Source organism: Gorilla gorilla, chromosome 3 (assembly GCF_029281585.2).
Source record: "Gorilla gorilla gorilla isolate KB3781 chromosome 3, NHGRI_mGorGor1-v2.1_pri, whole genome shotgun sequence".
In the NCBI taxonomy this organism is placed as follows: domain Eukaryota; kingdom Metazoa; phylum Chordata; class Mammalia; order Primates; family Hominidae; genus Gorilla; species Gorilla gorilla.
This window is the reverse complement of record NC_073227.2, coordinates 56,602,353-56,617,161: the sequence shown is the minus strand read 5'-3', so window position 1 is coordinate 56,617,161 and position 14,809 is coordinate 56,602,353. Positions and strand designations below refer to the sequence as shown.

The following is a 14,809-nucleotide window of genomic DNA, read 5'->3' as shown; positions in this document are numbered from 1 at the left end:
ATTAAGTATAATTGATTAATAAACTATTAGATGTCCTTTTCAAATGTAAGTGAAGAAAAGCTTACTAGCTTTAACAATTGTGATTTGAATCCAGGATGATGCTCACATTTCAAAAGCCTTTTGGCAGTGTAATGATGTATTGATTTTAAGTGATAATTAGTACTGTATGATTGATTGGCTTATCTCTGTGAACAAATTTATAGTCTCCAATATGCTCTCCATATAACTAATTGCAGACTTTATATAAAAAGAGCCTTAAAAGTTGGAGACACTGATTTACATGGTGGCGTTTTGTGGGTTGGTTATTTGATATTATTTTATTATGGTTATTAATTAAATGGTAATGGTGGTGTCTTGATAATATTATAGGAATAAAGAAATCCTATTATTTCTCCTTCAGAAACTTTTAATTTAATTTTAAAAGAAATGAACAGCAAATTTAGAGTAGCAATTTTTATTTTCCTCTGTGTGCCTTTCTGGCAATTGTAATGAAGGTAGAGAAAGGAGATGATATTTAGGTAGCATACCTTTTGATTTTTACCCTTAAATATCATGTGGAAATTAGTGTTTTTAATTCAAATCAAATGATGTCTCCACGTATATTAAAGGTTTCAGGCTGTAAGGAAGAAGTTTGTGACAGAATTAAAAGAACTGCGACAAAAGGAACAAAGCCCACATGTGGTACAAAGTGTCATCAGCTTAATAATGGGAATGAAATTTTTTCGAGTAAAAATGTATCCTGTAGAAGATTTTGAAGCATCATTTCAATTTATGCAGGTGATATACCTTCTAAATGACAGTAAATAGAGCAAGCCTAACAGTCCTTGCTCTTCATGACTTTTTAAAAGAAACAAAATATACGTAAATTAATGGCATCATTTTTAGTCTCTTATTCCATGTGTTAAGTTGTTCTAAGTGTAAATTAATTTTTTTTTTTTTTTCCTTGAGACAGAGTCTCACTCTGTCGCCCAGGCTGGAGTGCAGTGGCATGATCTTGGCTCACTGCAACCTCCACCTTCCTGATTGAAGCGATTCTCCTGCCTCAGGCACCCGAGTAGTTGGGATTACAGGCGCCTGCCACCAGGCCCGGCTAATTTTTTTTTTTTTTTTTTTTTCTTTAGTAGAGACGGGATTTCACCATGTTGGCCAGGCTGGTCTCCAACTCCTCACCTCAGGTGATCTGCCCGCCTCAGCCTCCCAAAGTGGTGGGATTACAGGTGTGAGCCACCGCACCCGGCCAGCTTTGTTTTTTGACTTGAAGATGCATTGAGCTTAGTTTTTTGGTAAAATGGCAGAGTGTTCACAAAATGATGTGATATTACAAATTCTTTAACCTTTCCTCTTTTGTTAATCTAAGTATATACCTCTTTCCCTTTAAGGAATGTGCTCAGTATTTCTTAGAAGTGAAAGATAAAGATATAAAACATGCACTTGCTGGTTTATTTGTGGAGATTCTTATCCCTGTAGCTGCTGTAAGTATTTTTCTTATTTTCATACCATTTGTGTGTTATACAAGAACCTTATCAACCTTATACTTTTATTTTTTGTCCTAAAAATACTTACATGACAATAAGCTGTGGCCATGGGAAGGCTCGTCTCATTTGCTCCCTGTTGCTCAGAGGTCTCTTCCTTTTGTTGATCATACAGTGTTTTAGAGATCATTTCATGTATTTTGTTTTTTGGTTGTTTCAGATGGTAGGGGAAATCCAGCTCCATCTTGGCTAGAAATGGAGATTAATTACATTCTTTTTATTCAGATTTTATTCTAATTAAAATCTCAAAAATGAAGAAATGTATTACATGTTGAAAAATTGAACTGTTTTGGCTTTCATTTTTAAACATTGAATTCACTTACTTGTGACCTATGGGCTTATATGAATTGGTTTGTAGTATTCAGGTCCTACCTTTAGAGCATGTTTAGAAAAGGTGAACAGAGAATTGTTTTAAAAGTTAAGGATTTGAAATATTAATGAGAGTGATTGACGTGTTTTTTTAAAACCTGTTTTGCATTGAAGATTTTTAAAAATGGGGACACACAAAACTCATAAATTAAAGGTTTGCAAGTGGTTTATTTGAGTTACACAGCCCCCGTTTCCTCCCACCCAGTTTTTAGCCATATGAATTGGGGTCATTTTATAAAAAAGAAAACAGGCTATCATGTATAAGTCATGTCAGTTTTAGTCTTTTATTAGATACGCACTTTGATTTCTTTTCCTGTAAGTTGTTTGAATTACTGTTTATCCCTTCCAAATGATCATTTGTACTTCACCCTTTGTTTGATCATCCTTTTTTTTTCTCCCAGATGGCTGAGATTAGGTTTTAGTTTTTAAGGCAGTTCATCAAAAGGAGCAGGTTGTAGGAAGAGAGGCACTTGACAATGGTCCATTATCATCGTGTTGCCTGATTCTTTTATACCATATTTGCTTTTGTGTCCAGGTTTATTAGCCTGCTAGGGCAGCCGTAATAAAGTGCTGCAAACTGGATAGCTTAACAACAGAAATGTATATTGTCTCATATTTATGGAGGCTAGAGTGTGAGATCAAAGTGCCAGCAGGTTGGTTCCTTCTAAGAGCTGTGAGGAGGAACCTGCTCCATGCCCCTTGCTTAGCCTCTCGTGTGCACTGAAAATCTTTTGTGTTTCTTAGCTTGTAGAAGCATGGTTCTGAATCCTGCCTTCATTGTCACATGGCATTCTCCTTGAGTGTATGTCTGTGTCCAAATTTCCCCTTTTTAAAAGGACACCAGTCATGTTGATTAGGGTCTTCCCGATCCTAACTTAATTAATGTGATCTGCAATGACCTATTTCCTAATGAAGTCACCTTCTGATGTCTGTGGGGTTAGGACTTCAACATGAATTTTGGGGGGATATGATTCAACCCATAATACTAGGCCTTTGCACATGCAGCTCCTTCTGCCTGGAACATTCATGCCTCTCTAGTAACCTCCCTCCCCTCTTTCTCTGGCTGGCTTCTCTTTCTTTACTCATTTATTTATTGAGTGCTTTCTGTTTGTCAGGTCTTCCTCTATGCACAAGGGAACACAACAATGAGTATGATAGGAAAGACTCCCTAGTACCGTAGATTTTAATTGCTAGTGCAGAAAATAGAAAATAAACTAGTGTATAAAATAGGTAGTATGTCAGATTGTGGAGAGTAATGTGAAGAAATGTAAACAGGGTAGGGGGCATAGGATTGCCAAAGGGGTGAGGGAGTTGAAATTTTAAAAAGAGTATGATTAGGGAAGACCACCACGTCGAAAGAATTGGTAGCAATTGAGCAAAATCTAAAGGAGTGAGACAGTAAGACTTCCTGTGTCTGTGGGAAGAGCTTCTCGGGCAGCAGGCCCCAGCGTAGACATCCTAAGGCAAGAAATTCTTTGATGCGTTCTAGGAACAGCAAGGAAGCTCCTAAGGCTGGGTCCCCATGCATGCACATGGTCAGAGGGTGGGAGATAAGGCCAGCAAGGTTAAATGGGAGGCTTTAGCACTATTTCTGTTAAGAGATGTTGGATGCAGCTTAGATGTTACTTCCTTGTTGAGTTTTTCCATAGGGGCCCCTTTTGAGTGCTCCAAGAGCACAGAGAATTTGCTCTCAGTGGACCTGTTATACTGTGTCCTCTTAGCCTGTATTCCCACTTTGTTCACTCAGGGCTGGGACTAGGTTTATCTTATGTACTTAACATTTGGTCACTTGGCACATTGTAGTACTTCAGTGAGAGTCTCAGTGAATTATTAACCAATTTCAAACCTTACAGAAAGTTCTTGTGTTCTTTGTATAGTTTAATCTAACATCTGTATCATTTTCTTTGTTTGCGTTATCTTTTTACTAGGCTGTTAAAAATGAAGTGAATGTTCCCTGTTTGAAAAATTTTGTGGAGATGCTTTATCAGACTACTTTTGAACTGAGCTCGAGAAAGAAGCATTCATTGGTATTAAGAAACATTTCAAACCTTTTCATATTTAATTGGGATTTTTAGTAATTGATTTATGAATTCAGTGGAAATTTAAGAGAATGGTAAAATCTGAAATTGTAAAATCCCTGAAGTGCAATACAAGGGCAAGTTTTACATACGTATTTTTTGCGTGGCTCTATTTAAATGTTCTGTTCTTAATTTTACTAGCTCTGCATTTGTTGAGTTGTTCAGACTTCCTTCTAGGTAGTCACGCATTGCTTAATGATGGAAATATGTTCTAAGAAATGTGTCGTTAGGCTATTTCATTGTGCAAACATCATTGAATGTACTTACACAAACCTAAATAGTATAGCCTACTGCACACCTAGGCTATATGGTATAGCTTATTGCTCCCAGACTACAAACCTGTACAGCATGTTACTGTACTGTGGGCAGTTGTAACAGAATAATATTTGTGTATCTAAACATGAGAAGGTACAGTAAAAATATGTTGTAACCTCAGGGGATCACTGTCATAAAGTGATTTTAGCAGCTGTTTTCTGTCTAATTACATCTTTTCTATTCAGAGATAGAAGGCATTTTTTTCTGCCTGTCTATTTCACATAACTTTTACTTAGCTTGGAGAAAGTTTGGAGAATTGGTGAAATATTTGACCTTCTAAACTAGAGATACAGTAATAGTAAACATGGATTGTGCCAGGCATTGAACTAAGTACTTTGTACTTTTTTTTTTCTTACTTTAAGCTTCACAACCCTATAAGATATTTGTGATTATTGTCCTCTACTTTATGTGTTTGGAAAGTGAGGCTTAGAGTACCTAATGTAGCCATCGTGAAGTTACACATTTGACAAACAGAAAGCTAACATTTTAATGCCATCTGTCATCTGATCCCAGGGACTAGTCATAACCACAAAATGGATGAGAGACTAATAGGTTGAGGGAGAACTAATAGCATATTCTAACTCAGAGAGGTATGATCAGTCAAGGAATTTTCCTCGTAGAAAATTTACTCTTTATCTTTCTGTGTTAGATTATTCTATGAGATTATATTTATTATGAATTGGAAAACTGCTTAAAAGATTTGTTTCCTTGCTTATGAGAATAAATGAAATATAAAATTTAAAAGTCCAGTGCTTTTCTAAACACTGGAAGTATCTAAACACGAGAAGGTACAGTAAAAATATGTTGTAACCTCAGGGGATCACTGTCATAAAGTGATTTTAGCAGCTGTTTTCTGTCTAATTACGTCTTTTCTATTCAGAGATAGAAGGCATTTTTTTCTGCCTGTCTATTTCACATAACTTTTACGTAGCTTGGAGAAAAGTTTGGAGAATTGGTGAAATATGATGAAAAATGTTAATTCTGTCTTTTCCCCGTCTTCTATAGGCTTTATATCCACTAATTACCTGCCTTTTATGTGTCAGTCAGAAACAATTTTTTTTAAATAACTGGCATATTTTCCTACAGAACTGTTTGTCACATTTAAAGGTAAGATGTAATCACACTTCTGATATGTAAATACTGACTGGTATATTTTGTTTATGCATATAAATTGAACAGTGCATAATGAAACTTTTGTTACTATTGGTATACTTGAATAGCAACACTTTGCCACATTCCTTTTCTTATACCTACTGTATTTTTTCTATAGGGAATCATGTATAGATATGAGTAAACTTTTGGTTGAAAATTTAGTTTGTCCTAATGAATGCAAGATTATTGTACATTTTTAGTGATATTTATATTATCTTAAATCTAGGAATATTTGTTAATTCTTTTAGAATTATAGAGTATTAATCTCACAAAACCTTCTAGATACTTATTTTGTCTTTTGAGAAAATCAGTAATGTTGGTTTAAGTCTGAGCAATATGAGAAAAAGCTTTGATAATATCACTAAAATCACATTTAAGTATGCCCAGCCATATCTAAAAGTTGGTACTGGATCTGCACAGATGTAAAAGCTCCTGAAATGATTCTGACTTGAATGAAAGGGTACTTGTCATTAACACTATTTGGCACATCCATATTCAGCCTCTCTTAGTCCTGAAAACAAAACTGTGAGAGACAGAAGGATCATTTTCTTCCCAGGATGCTCTGCTAGCAGGATCCTCTTTTCTTCTTTGGGTAGGAACACAATTCTGACAGTGTGGGAATATTCTTCAGCTGCATGTCATGCGAATGCTTGATTTGAATATTCTTTTGATAGATACTTAGATGAGCCTATTTGAATATTTGCTTGCAAGTTATAGAAATATTGCAGACATGACATTCCATTTCCTGGTATTCCTCTAAGTTAGATTTGAGACTGAAAACCTTATACTTTGAAGATAATGAAACCGAGGCAGATAGAGTAAGTGACTTGTCTCTGGGTATGCAGCTCGTTGTGCTATTGTAGGAATAGGACTGGATCTTCTTTCATATTTCAGGAATGGTCCACTGGATGTTATCCTGTACGTCTTTTTCATGATTTTATGTATAATTTTCAAAACTGCCTCAGTTTCTTAGGTATACGGAATATATACTACTTTGAGAAATATTTTTGTCTGTTTTCCTTCTAGATAAACGTTGATATTACTCATGTTTGGATGAGAATTTATATGCCTTATTTGACTATTTATGAAAATTCCCAGGACCAAATCAAACTGATGAACTCTTTATGTCATGCAACCAGGAAATAAATTTTATTCAATTAATTACATTATACTTGTTTTTGTTCTTATTTTTGGTAATTTGTACAGATATAGGGACCAAAAGAGAATTGATCATTTTTCTGGATAGTATGATTTTTCATACGTTCATTAAAATATTTTTAAGATATGCATTTAAATGTTTCTGGAAGGCTGCTTTGTTTCATGATAGTTCATACTTTTCTGTTGCTTGTTGGAATTTTTATATATATACGTTTCACCTAACATATTTGCAATACTTCGCAGTACCTTAACTTTTTTTTGTCTTAAGGCTTTCATTTAAATGCTCTGTTTTCTTTGAACCCTTACCTCCTATTAAATATTTCTGGCATATTGTTCATTTTCATTAATGGCTATGTCAATCTGCCAGGCTAAAGGAGATAAGAGCCACTTAGCATGAGTATTTGGAATATAATTGTCTTGGCCATTAACCCTTAACTTACATTAAGGCTCTATTCAGCAGAAATTTTATGAATTGGCTCCTGTTTATTAAGTCTTAGATAATGTGGCTGCTCTGCATAGTTGAGGTAAGGAGTTGAGCCTTGAAGGAAAAACTATGCTAGTTATCTGTTGTAACAGTTATTTATTTTATGTATAGGGAAAATTGATCCAAGATAAAGGCCTTACCTAAACTATTTTGAGATCCATTTAATCTCTTGATACTAAAAACCTAAACAATTTCCTTTTATTAGACCTATACCTTTTTTTTTTTTTTTTTTTTTTTTTTGAGATGAAGTCTCGCTCTGTCACCCAGGCTGGAGTGCAGTGGAATGATCTCGGCTCACTGCAGGCTTCACCTCCCGGACTCAAGCGATTCTCCTGCCTCACCCTACTGAGTAGCTGGGATTACAGGCATCTGCCACCACCCCTGGCTGATTTTTGTATTTTTAGTACAGACGGGGTTTCACCATATTGGCCAGGCTGGTCTCAAACTCCTGACCTCAAGTTATTCACCCGCCTCAGCCTCCCAAAGTGCTGGAATTACAGGTGTGAACCACTGCGCCCAGCCTAGACCCATACTTCTTATGACTGGTTTTTATTACTTTATTGGATGCTACATCCTCTAAGTACAGAATCTCATTTGATTTTTACTGTACATGAGGCTGAAAGAAGATAAACAAGTAACCCGTGTTTCAGGAGCCAGCATGGATTTGTGTCCATATTCACTTAGTTCCATAGCTCTTGCTCTTCTAGTCCACCATGTTACTTCTGAATGTAGTATAAGGAATGTTGTTGGATATAAGCACTGAATATTTTAAGAAAACATGTTAGCAATAATTTGAGAATGTTAAAAAGGCATTACTCTCTAGTCATAAGAATAAATATGATGAATTTCAAGGCACTTTATGATATTGCACAGTTTTAAAAAATTACCATACTAGTTTTTAAAGTTGATGACCATGAAAAATGAGCTTTATCTCTATATGCCCATAAATAGCTTGTGACAGTGTCACGTTATTTTCACTGAAAAGTTAAATCTTTAATTTTTGTCCCAAACAGAATTTGGTAGTCTCCCATTCCCATATCTATATCAATTTAGGTGCTTGTGTGAAAAGTGATTTTAAAGTTTCTGGAGAATTATTAAGAGAGATAGGTGAATAATAAGAGTAGTTATCATAGAAAATAATTTGGAGATTTTTTTCAACAATCTATACTTACATTCATTTAAAAATTTAAAGTTGAACTGAAATACAGTGCTTTAAGAAGAATTCTAAGAAAAATTAGGTAGTTAAAACTTTGTTTTCTCTTAGTTGGAATATTATAGGTGTATCTTACATGATGCCCAAATCGTGAGATTTTTTTTTTTCTTAGTGTTTCTGGCCACTGTCTTGGACATTTCAAATTTCTTCTAAATAGAGACCTTGGTGAAGAGCTGTCTTGTTTTGTGCTTATTTTCATCTAACATGCATGTGCTGCATCTCATGTTTATGTTTGCTGTCTCACATTGCTTTATTTAGATGCCATCTAACAACAGTATCAGAAAACAAATAGAAACACTCCAGGTGAGTTGTGTTGACATTACAAAGTAAAATACTGCTTTATTTCCTTTAAGCGTGGCATTTGTTTTTCCTTTTCCCATTGTTGCATTGCATGTCTAATGTATTTATTCCAACCTGCTTCTAGTATTTTAAGAGAAGAGTAGCACACAGCAGAAACATTCTTCAGAAGGTTTAATATCAGTGTGGCCCCAAGAAGATGAATTTAAGAACTAGAACTGACACTGAATGCTGATTCTTCACCAAAAGTCACAATTTTAAAATATTCTGTTTAACATACATTATCTAGCTGTTATAAATGAAAATGTTTTAAAAATTTCCAGTGAAATTAAGGAGACAGTAGCTTAGATTTTGAATATAGTTTGTTGTTGTTGTTGCTGTTATTTTTAATTTTTGTGGGTACATAGTAGATGTATATATTTATGGGACACATGAGATGTTTTGATACAGGCATGCACTGTGAAGTAAGCACACCATGGAGAATGGGTATTCATCCCCTCAAGCATTTATCCTTTGAGTTACAAACAATCCAAGTATACTCTTTAAGTTAATGGAATACAGTATTGACAAATTAATTTTTAAAACTTTATCCTATTGATTTCGGGTTTTTTTTGTTTTTTGTTTTTTGTTTTAATTTTTTCAGAGAGAGGGTCTGACTAGCCCAGGCTAGACTCCAACTCCTGGGTTCAAGCTGAGACTACAGGCATGCACCACCATGCCTGGCTTTACTGATTTTGGTTTTAAACAAATCATTTTTTTAGTTCACAGTAGAAAAAAAGAGAAGAAACATTAAAATGATTGTTGCCAAAGACTATATTTGACTGACATACCAAAATTTTGTTTTATATTAAGTTCATTAGATTTTTATTTGTATAATTGTTCAAATTAGATTGAATATCTTTGTTTAAAGCTCAGATAAATTTAGGATGATTTTATTATTCAGACATATAGCAGCATTGTAGCAGCTGAAAAAATAATAATTGATTTTTGTCACTTCTCACCTTGCCTTTTTGGTCATTGCGTGAATGCCAGCTTTGTTTGAAAATCAAGTTTTTTCATGCCAGATACCTCATCACTTAAGATAATCCAAATACTTTTATATTTAATCATTCATATGAGAACAGTTTTTATGTAGAATAGGACTTAAATATTTTTAATGTATAATTTTTAATAATATTTTGAAAATACAATTTAACAATATGAAAGTGTTATTTCATGTGTACCTAAAAACTAATGGGACTTATTTAAGACTTTATTTTTTTTAGAGCAGTTTTAGGTTCACAGTAAAATTGAGAGGTAAAACTGAGATTTCCTGTGGGTAAATTTCCCTACCCACACTCATACCTAGCTTCCCCCGTAATCAGCATCCCCCTTCAGAGTGATACATTTGTTAAAACTGGTAAACATACATTGACACATCTTTATCACACAAAGCCCACAGCTTACATTAGAGTTTACTCTTGGTGTGTTGTACATTCTATGGGTTTGGACAAATGTATAATGACATGTATCTACCATTATAGTATCATGCAGAGTATTTTCACTGCCCTAAAAATCCTTCATGCTTTGCCTATTCATTTCTCTCTACCTCCCTAACTCCTGGCTGAACTATTTTGACATCTGATATCTTATATTTAAATGATAGAAAAGAAAATTATGTTTTCTCAAAGACATTACTACAAAATGCTTGGTTGTTATATTTGTAGTATACATTGTATGTTACTTTAGTTACATTACTAACAAACATAATTGGAAATTACTGGGGGAGTATATTTGAAATTTGGGATCATTATGGATCTGGTAGTGGAGAGAGGGATTGATACTGAGAGTCTAATGAGCACAGTAACTGATCCTCCATTTTTAATTATATCAAGTCTTTATCCAAATAGATGTGCAAAAATCTAAAATGTAAATTCACAACAATCAGTACATCCTAAAACTAATCAACGGATGTATAAAAAGTTTCTCCGTAAAAAAAAAAAGGAGATTATTAGCTACATTTCAAAATTATTGGTCATTTGAGAACTTTATTTTTTTTAACAGCTAGAATGAAGAAAAAGTTTGCTGATCAAATTGTAATTGAAATGGAATAACTGATTCTAAATAATAATAATTTAAATAATGTCCTTATTCTAAATAAAAATTATAACACTTAATAGTCAATGAACGTTTAATACATGCCAGGTACTGTTCCAAGTGCTTTACAGATATTAACTTTACCTCTGAGGTAGGTACCATATGTTCTCCATTTTAGAGATGAGGAAATTGTGACTCAGAATAATATAACAATGCCCAAGGATGGAGCTTGGATTTAGTCCCTGTTTTTCCCAGTTTTAGAGTCCACGCTCTTAACTCCCTATTCACTCGTAAGGATATACACTTCATAATATTTTGCATTATTTCATAAATGCAAATGACTGTAATACCATTTGGTGTTCTGAATTTTATATATATATATAAATTTTATATATATATATGGGCTACAAATGAATTCTGCCAAAAATGAGTGATCCTTTTTCAGTCATTATGTCAGTATTAGAGTGTGAACTGTTCATCATCAAGTAAGTTTGTTTGTATAATTTTAGAATTCTTAGAAATACTAGTGTAATTTTATTTAATAAGTAAAATTTAGTAAATAAAATTTTAGCATTTTGAAAGTGTAAGAAAGGGCTCAATTTCCAAATTTATGGTTACTTTTGAGCCATATATTTACCCTATACCAAATATGTACCTGGGTATTTAAACCTATTTTAGACTGAATACAAAAAAGATTGGCTTTTAGTTGTTGACAGAGAATATGTTTGCTGTTAAGTGATTGCAAGTATTATAATAAGTTTTTTCTCTTTTGTTTTAAAACAGAATAAAGATCCGAAAATGTCTCGAGTTGCACTGGAATCTTTGTATAGATTATTGTGGGTTTATGTAATTAGAATAAAATGTGAAAGCAACACTGTAACTCAAAGGTGAGTATCTTTGCTTTAAAGTGCATTAAAAATAAATTCTTGTTTTTAAAAAAACACACTATTGGGAATTTTAGTAAACATTATACTTTGTGGGTGGAATATGAATTCTGTCAATATATTATGAAGAATAGGAAGAATTTTTTGCTAATATGCTGTTGATGTTATGATCTCATTATGACTAGATCTTTTTCCCTGTAGTCGTCTTATGAGCATAGTGTCAGCACTTTTTCCAAAAGGCTCACGAAGTGTGGTTCCTCGTGACACACCTCTCAATATATTTGTGAAGATAATTCAGTTCATTGCTCAGGTGAGTGCTTCATCTCATAGTATGTATGTATATAAATTGTTAGAGTAATCTATTGTAATCACTTGGAGCTTTGAAATTTTTTATGCATCTAAAAACATAGTAACACAACATTGAATAAGTTTATTTCATTAATCTACACACTTGTAGATGGAAAGAAAACCCACAGGTGGCAGCACTTTTAATTGAAGAGGGATAAACAACATATCTCATAATCCTAATGTTAGTGCATTTACTAATTACCTTCTGAGTATCTTGAAGGATTTCTTAGAAAATTATTTTCATAGTCTACATTAATCTAGATTCTTAGGTACTGATAATAGATTCCACTGTAGCTAGTTAAACCCAAAGGGATCTCAAAAGGAATATAGATAGCTCAGAGAATTTATAGTAGGGCTGAAGAAACGAATTCTAGTCTGAACGACAAAGAGGAAACTGCTACCTTGGCCAAAATAAAACAGCCACCAGACAAGGAAGTCACCACATGTGGGTATGCTTCAGAGTCATGCTGCGTCTGCTACGGTCCTCACCAGTAAAATAGATTCATTTCTCCCCGTCTTCCTCCTCCTCTTTACATATCCCAGTTCCCAAAGAGACTCACGTGAGTGTATCACTTGGCAGGGTTTAAATTATATCCTCAAGCTTTTTGTTAAATGGGATCCTGGGAAGTACAAGTTTAGCTTTCTAGCCTCTGCAGTAAAGGAAGGATTATTAGAGGGGGATTAAATGGGTGTTAATGAGCCAATACAAGGTTTTGGTCACATTTCCTTTTGGGACATCCATCTTGGAGAAACATAGGTAAGGTTACCTCGTCAACATGGGAAAATGCTGTGATTCCAGAATATTGATTGCATTCTCTTTCAACTGAAACTGTAACAATCTAGATGATCCATAATTCAATTATTTTTGACAGTGAAGAAATAAAGAATATTTAAATAGAATTAGTACATTGTTATTTACTAGAGTACAGAAGTAATGATAATTAGATAAGTATAAGGGTATCAGTAAGATTAATAAAAGCAAAAATTGTGCTTTAGATCAAGTGTTCAGAAAACTTGTGACATTAGGTTGCATCTCTTCTTTTTTTCCAGAATTGTACCCACTCCCTTGAATTAGTTACCTTCCTCCAGCACTCCACCAGAATTATAAAACTCCTTTCAAACAGCAGTTAATCTTATTAGTTAACTTCCCCCCACCCCCCGGGAGATTTCCTTCCTAGAGCCCCATTCTTCCTGACCCAGTATGAACTCACTGCTGTCTAGGCCTGCTGCCTGGCTATTGTCTTGGGACTTCCTTTCATTGTCACCCTGGGAATTCTTTCACTTTGATTTTAATATGATTTTGGTGAATGAATGTTTAAAACTTTATTCTGTTGGTTTGGGTATTAAACAAATCATTTGATAATTAAATAATATACTTACAATCATGTATTTTGACCTTAATTCATATGTATTTTTCTTCTGTTCAGCTGTGAACTTTTTAAGGGCACAAACCTGTCTTGTTGTCATTGTATATTATATTTATAATTCTTAGCATGATACCTAACACATAGTAGCAAGTTATAAGGATTTTTTTTTTTTTTAAGGAACGCTTGGATTTTGCAATGAAAGAAATAATATTTGATCTTCTCAGTGTTGGAAAATCTACTAAAACTTTCACCATTAATCCAGAGGTAAAAAAATTATAATGTAATAATATAAAATCCTAGATTTTTTTTTTAAGAGCATGATTTCTAGAATCAGAACTCTTAGGTTCAAATCCCAGCTCTACTTCTAATAGTAGCTGTGATCCAGGACAAGTTACTTAACCTTTCTAATAGCTGGCCGAATGGTTTAATAATAGTGTTTGTTTGTTTGTTTGTTTGTTTGAGACAGAGTTTTGCTCTTGTTGCCCAGGCTGGAGTGAAATAATGGTGTTTAAGCGTGGTAGAAAATAATAAATAGGCCGGGCACGGTGGCTCATGCCTGTAATCCCAGCACTTTGGGAGGCTGAGGCGGGCAGATCACCTGAGGCTGGGAGTTTGAGACCAGCCTGACCCCAACATGGAGAAACCCCATCTCTCCTAAAAATACAAAATTAGCCAGGAGTGGTGGCACATGCCTGTAATCCCAGCTACTAGGGAGGCTGAGGCAGGAGAATCGCTTGAACCTGGGAGGCAGAGGTTGCGGTGAGTCGAGATCACGCCATTGCACTCCAGCCTGGGCAATAAGAGCGAAACTCTGTCTCAAAAAAATGAATAAAGAAAGGAAAATTTTATCAGGTTAGTCAGCTCAGCTGGCTCCTGGAAGTTATAACGTGCCCAGGTTTTTTTTTTTTTTGGTTTTTTTTTTTTTTTACTTCACATTATTTATATTTAAGGTGTTCTTCAATAAATCTCATTCATTCAACATTTATTGAGCACCTGAAATGTGCCAGGCACTGTTCTAGGTGTTATAGAAAAAACAAAAATTTGTTTCCCCCATGCCAAAAAAAATCAACATTAAAAAAGTGAATGTTATATCCTGCTTCCGTGGTCTCATTATTCACTAGTAAACTCTAATTCATTCTTTCGACATTAGATTTTCAGGATTTTTCAAAATATTTCATAAATTAATTCTTTATTGGAATCTATTTACATTTGAGAATATAAAAAGGCAAAATAGGTGTTATCTGTTTATTTTCTTATTTATTTTAAATTACTATCTTGATCCTATACATAGTCAAATCCTAAGGTATGTGTTTATGTGGTTAACAAATGAGTTGGAAAGATAATGCAGCTTTTCATTTGTAATATTTTTAAGATAGTTTAATAATTATTTCCAGATTTTGGAAGTGGGCAAACATGATTGTTTGTATAGCTGACATGCTTAACATGTTGGGGGTACATGTATCCCAGTGGGTGTAGAAGGTAGTTCACTGGAATACAGGAAGAAAATAAAGCTCTTATTTATATATTTTTTGGTTT

General features: G+C 34.1%; 1 protein-coding gene across 10 annotated transcripts in view; it reads left to right on the top strand.

Moving 5' to 3' along the window:
• Positions 1–14,809, top strand: part of FRYL (FRY like transcription coactivator) — a 281,060-nt gene that overhangs the window by 171,244 nt on the left and 95,007 nt on the right. For 8 of the 10 annotated variants that reach the window (XM_055385577.2, XM_063705267.1, XM_063705265.1 and 5 more), the window contains 8 exons: positions 609–777; positions 1,380–1,472; positions 3,830–3,928; positions 5,300–5,401; positions 8,560–8,604; positions 11,458–11,561; positions 11,760–11,868; positions 13,451–13,537. In XM_055385577.2, the coding sequence (XP_055241552.1) occupies positions 609–777; positions 1,380–1,472; positions 3,830–3,928; positions 5,300–5,401; positions 8,560–8,604; positions 11,458–11,561; positions 11,760–11,868; positions 13,451–13,537 (808 nt within the window). The remainder of the gene's footprint in view (positions 1–608; positions 778–1,379; positions 1,473–3,829; positions 3,929–5,299; positions 5,402–8,559; positions 8,605–11,457; positions 11,562–11,759; positions 11,869–13,450; positions 13,538–14,809) is intronic. The other 2 variants (XM_063705269.1, XM_063705268.1) reach the window with 1 other exon arrangement.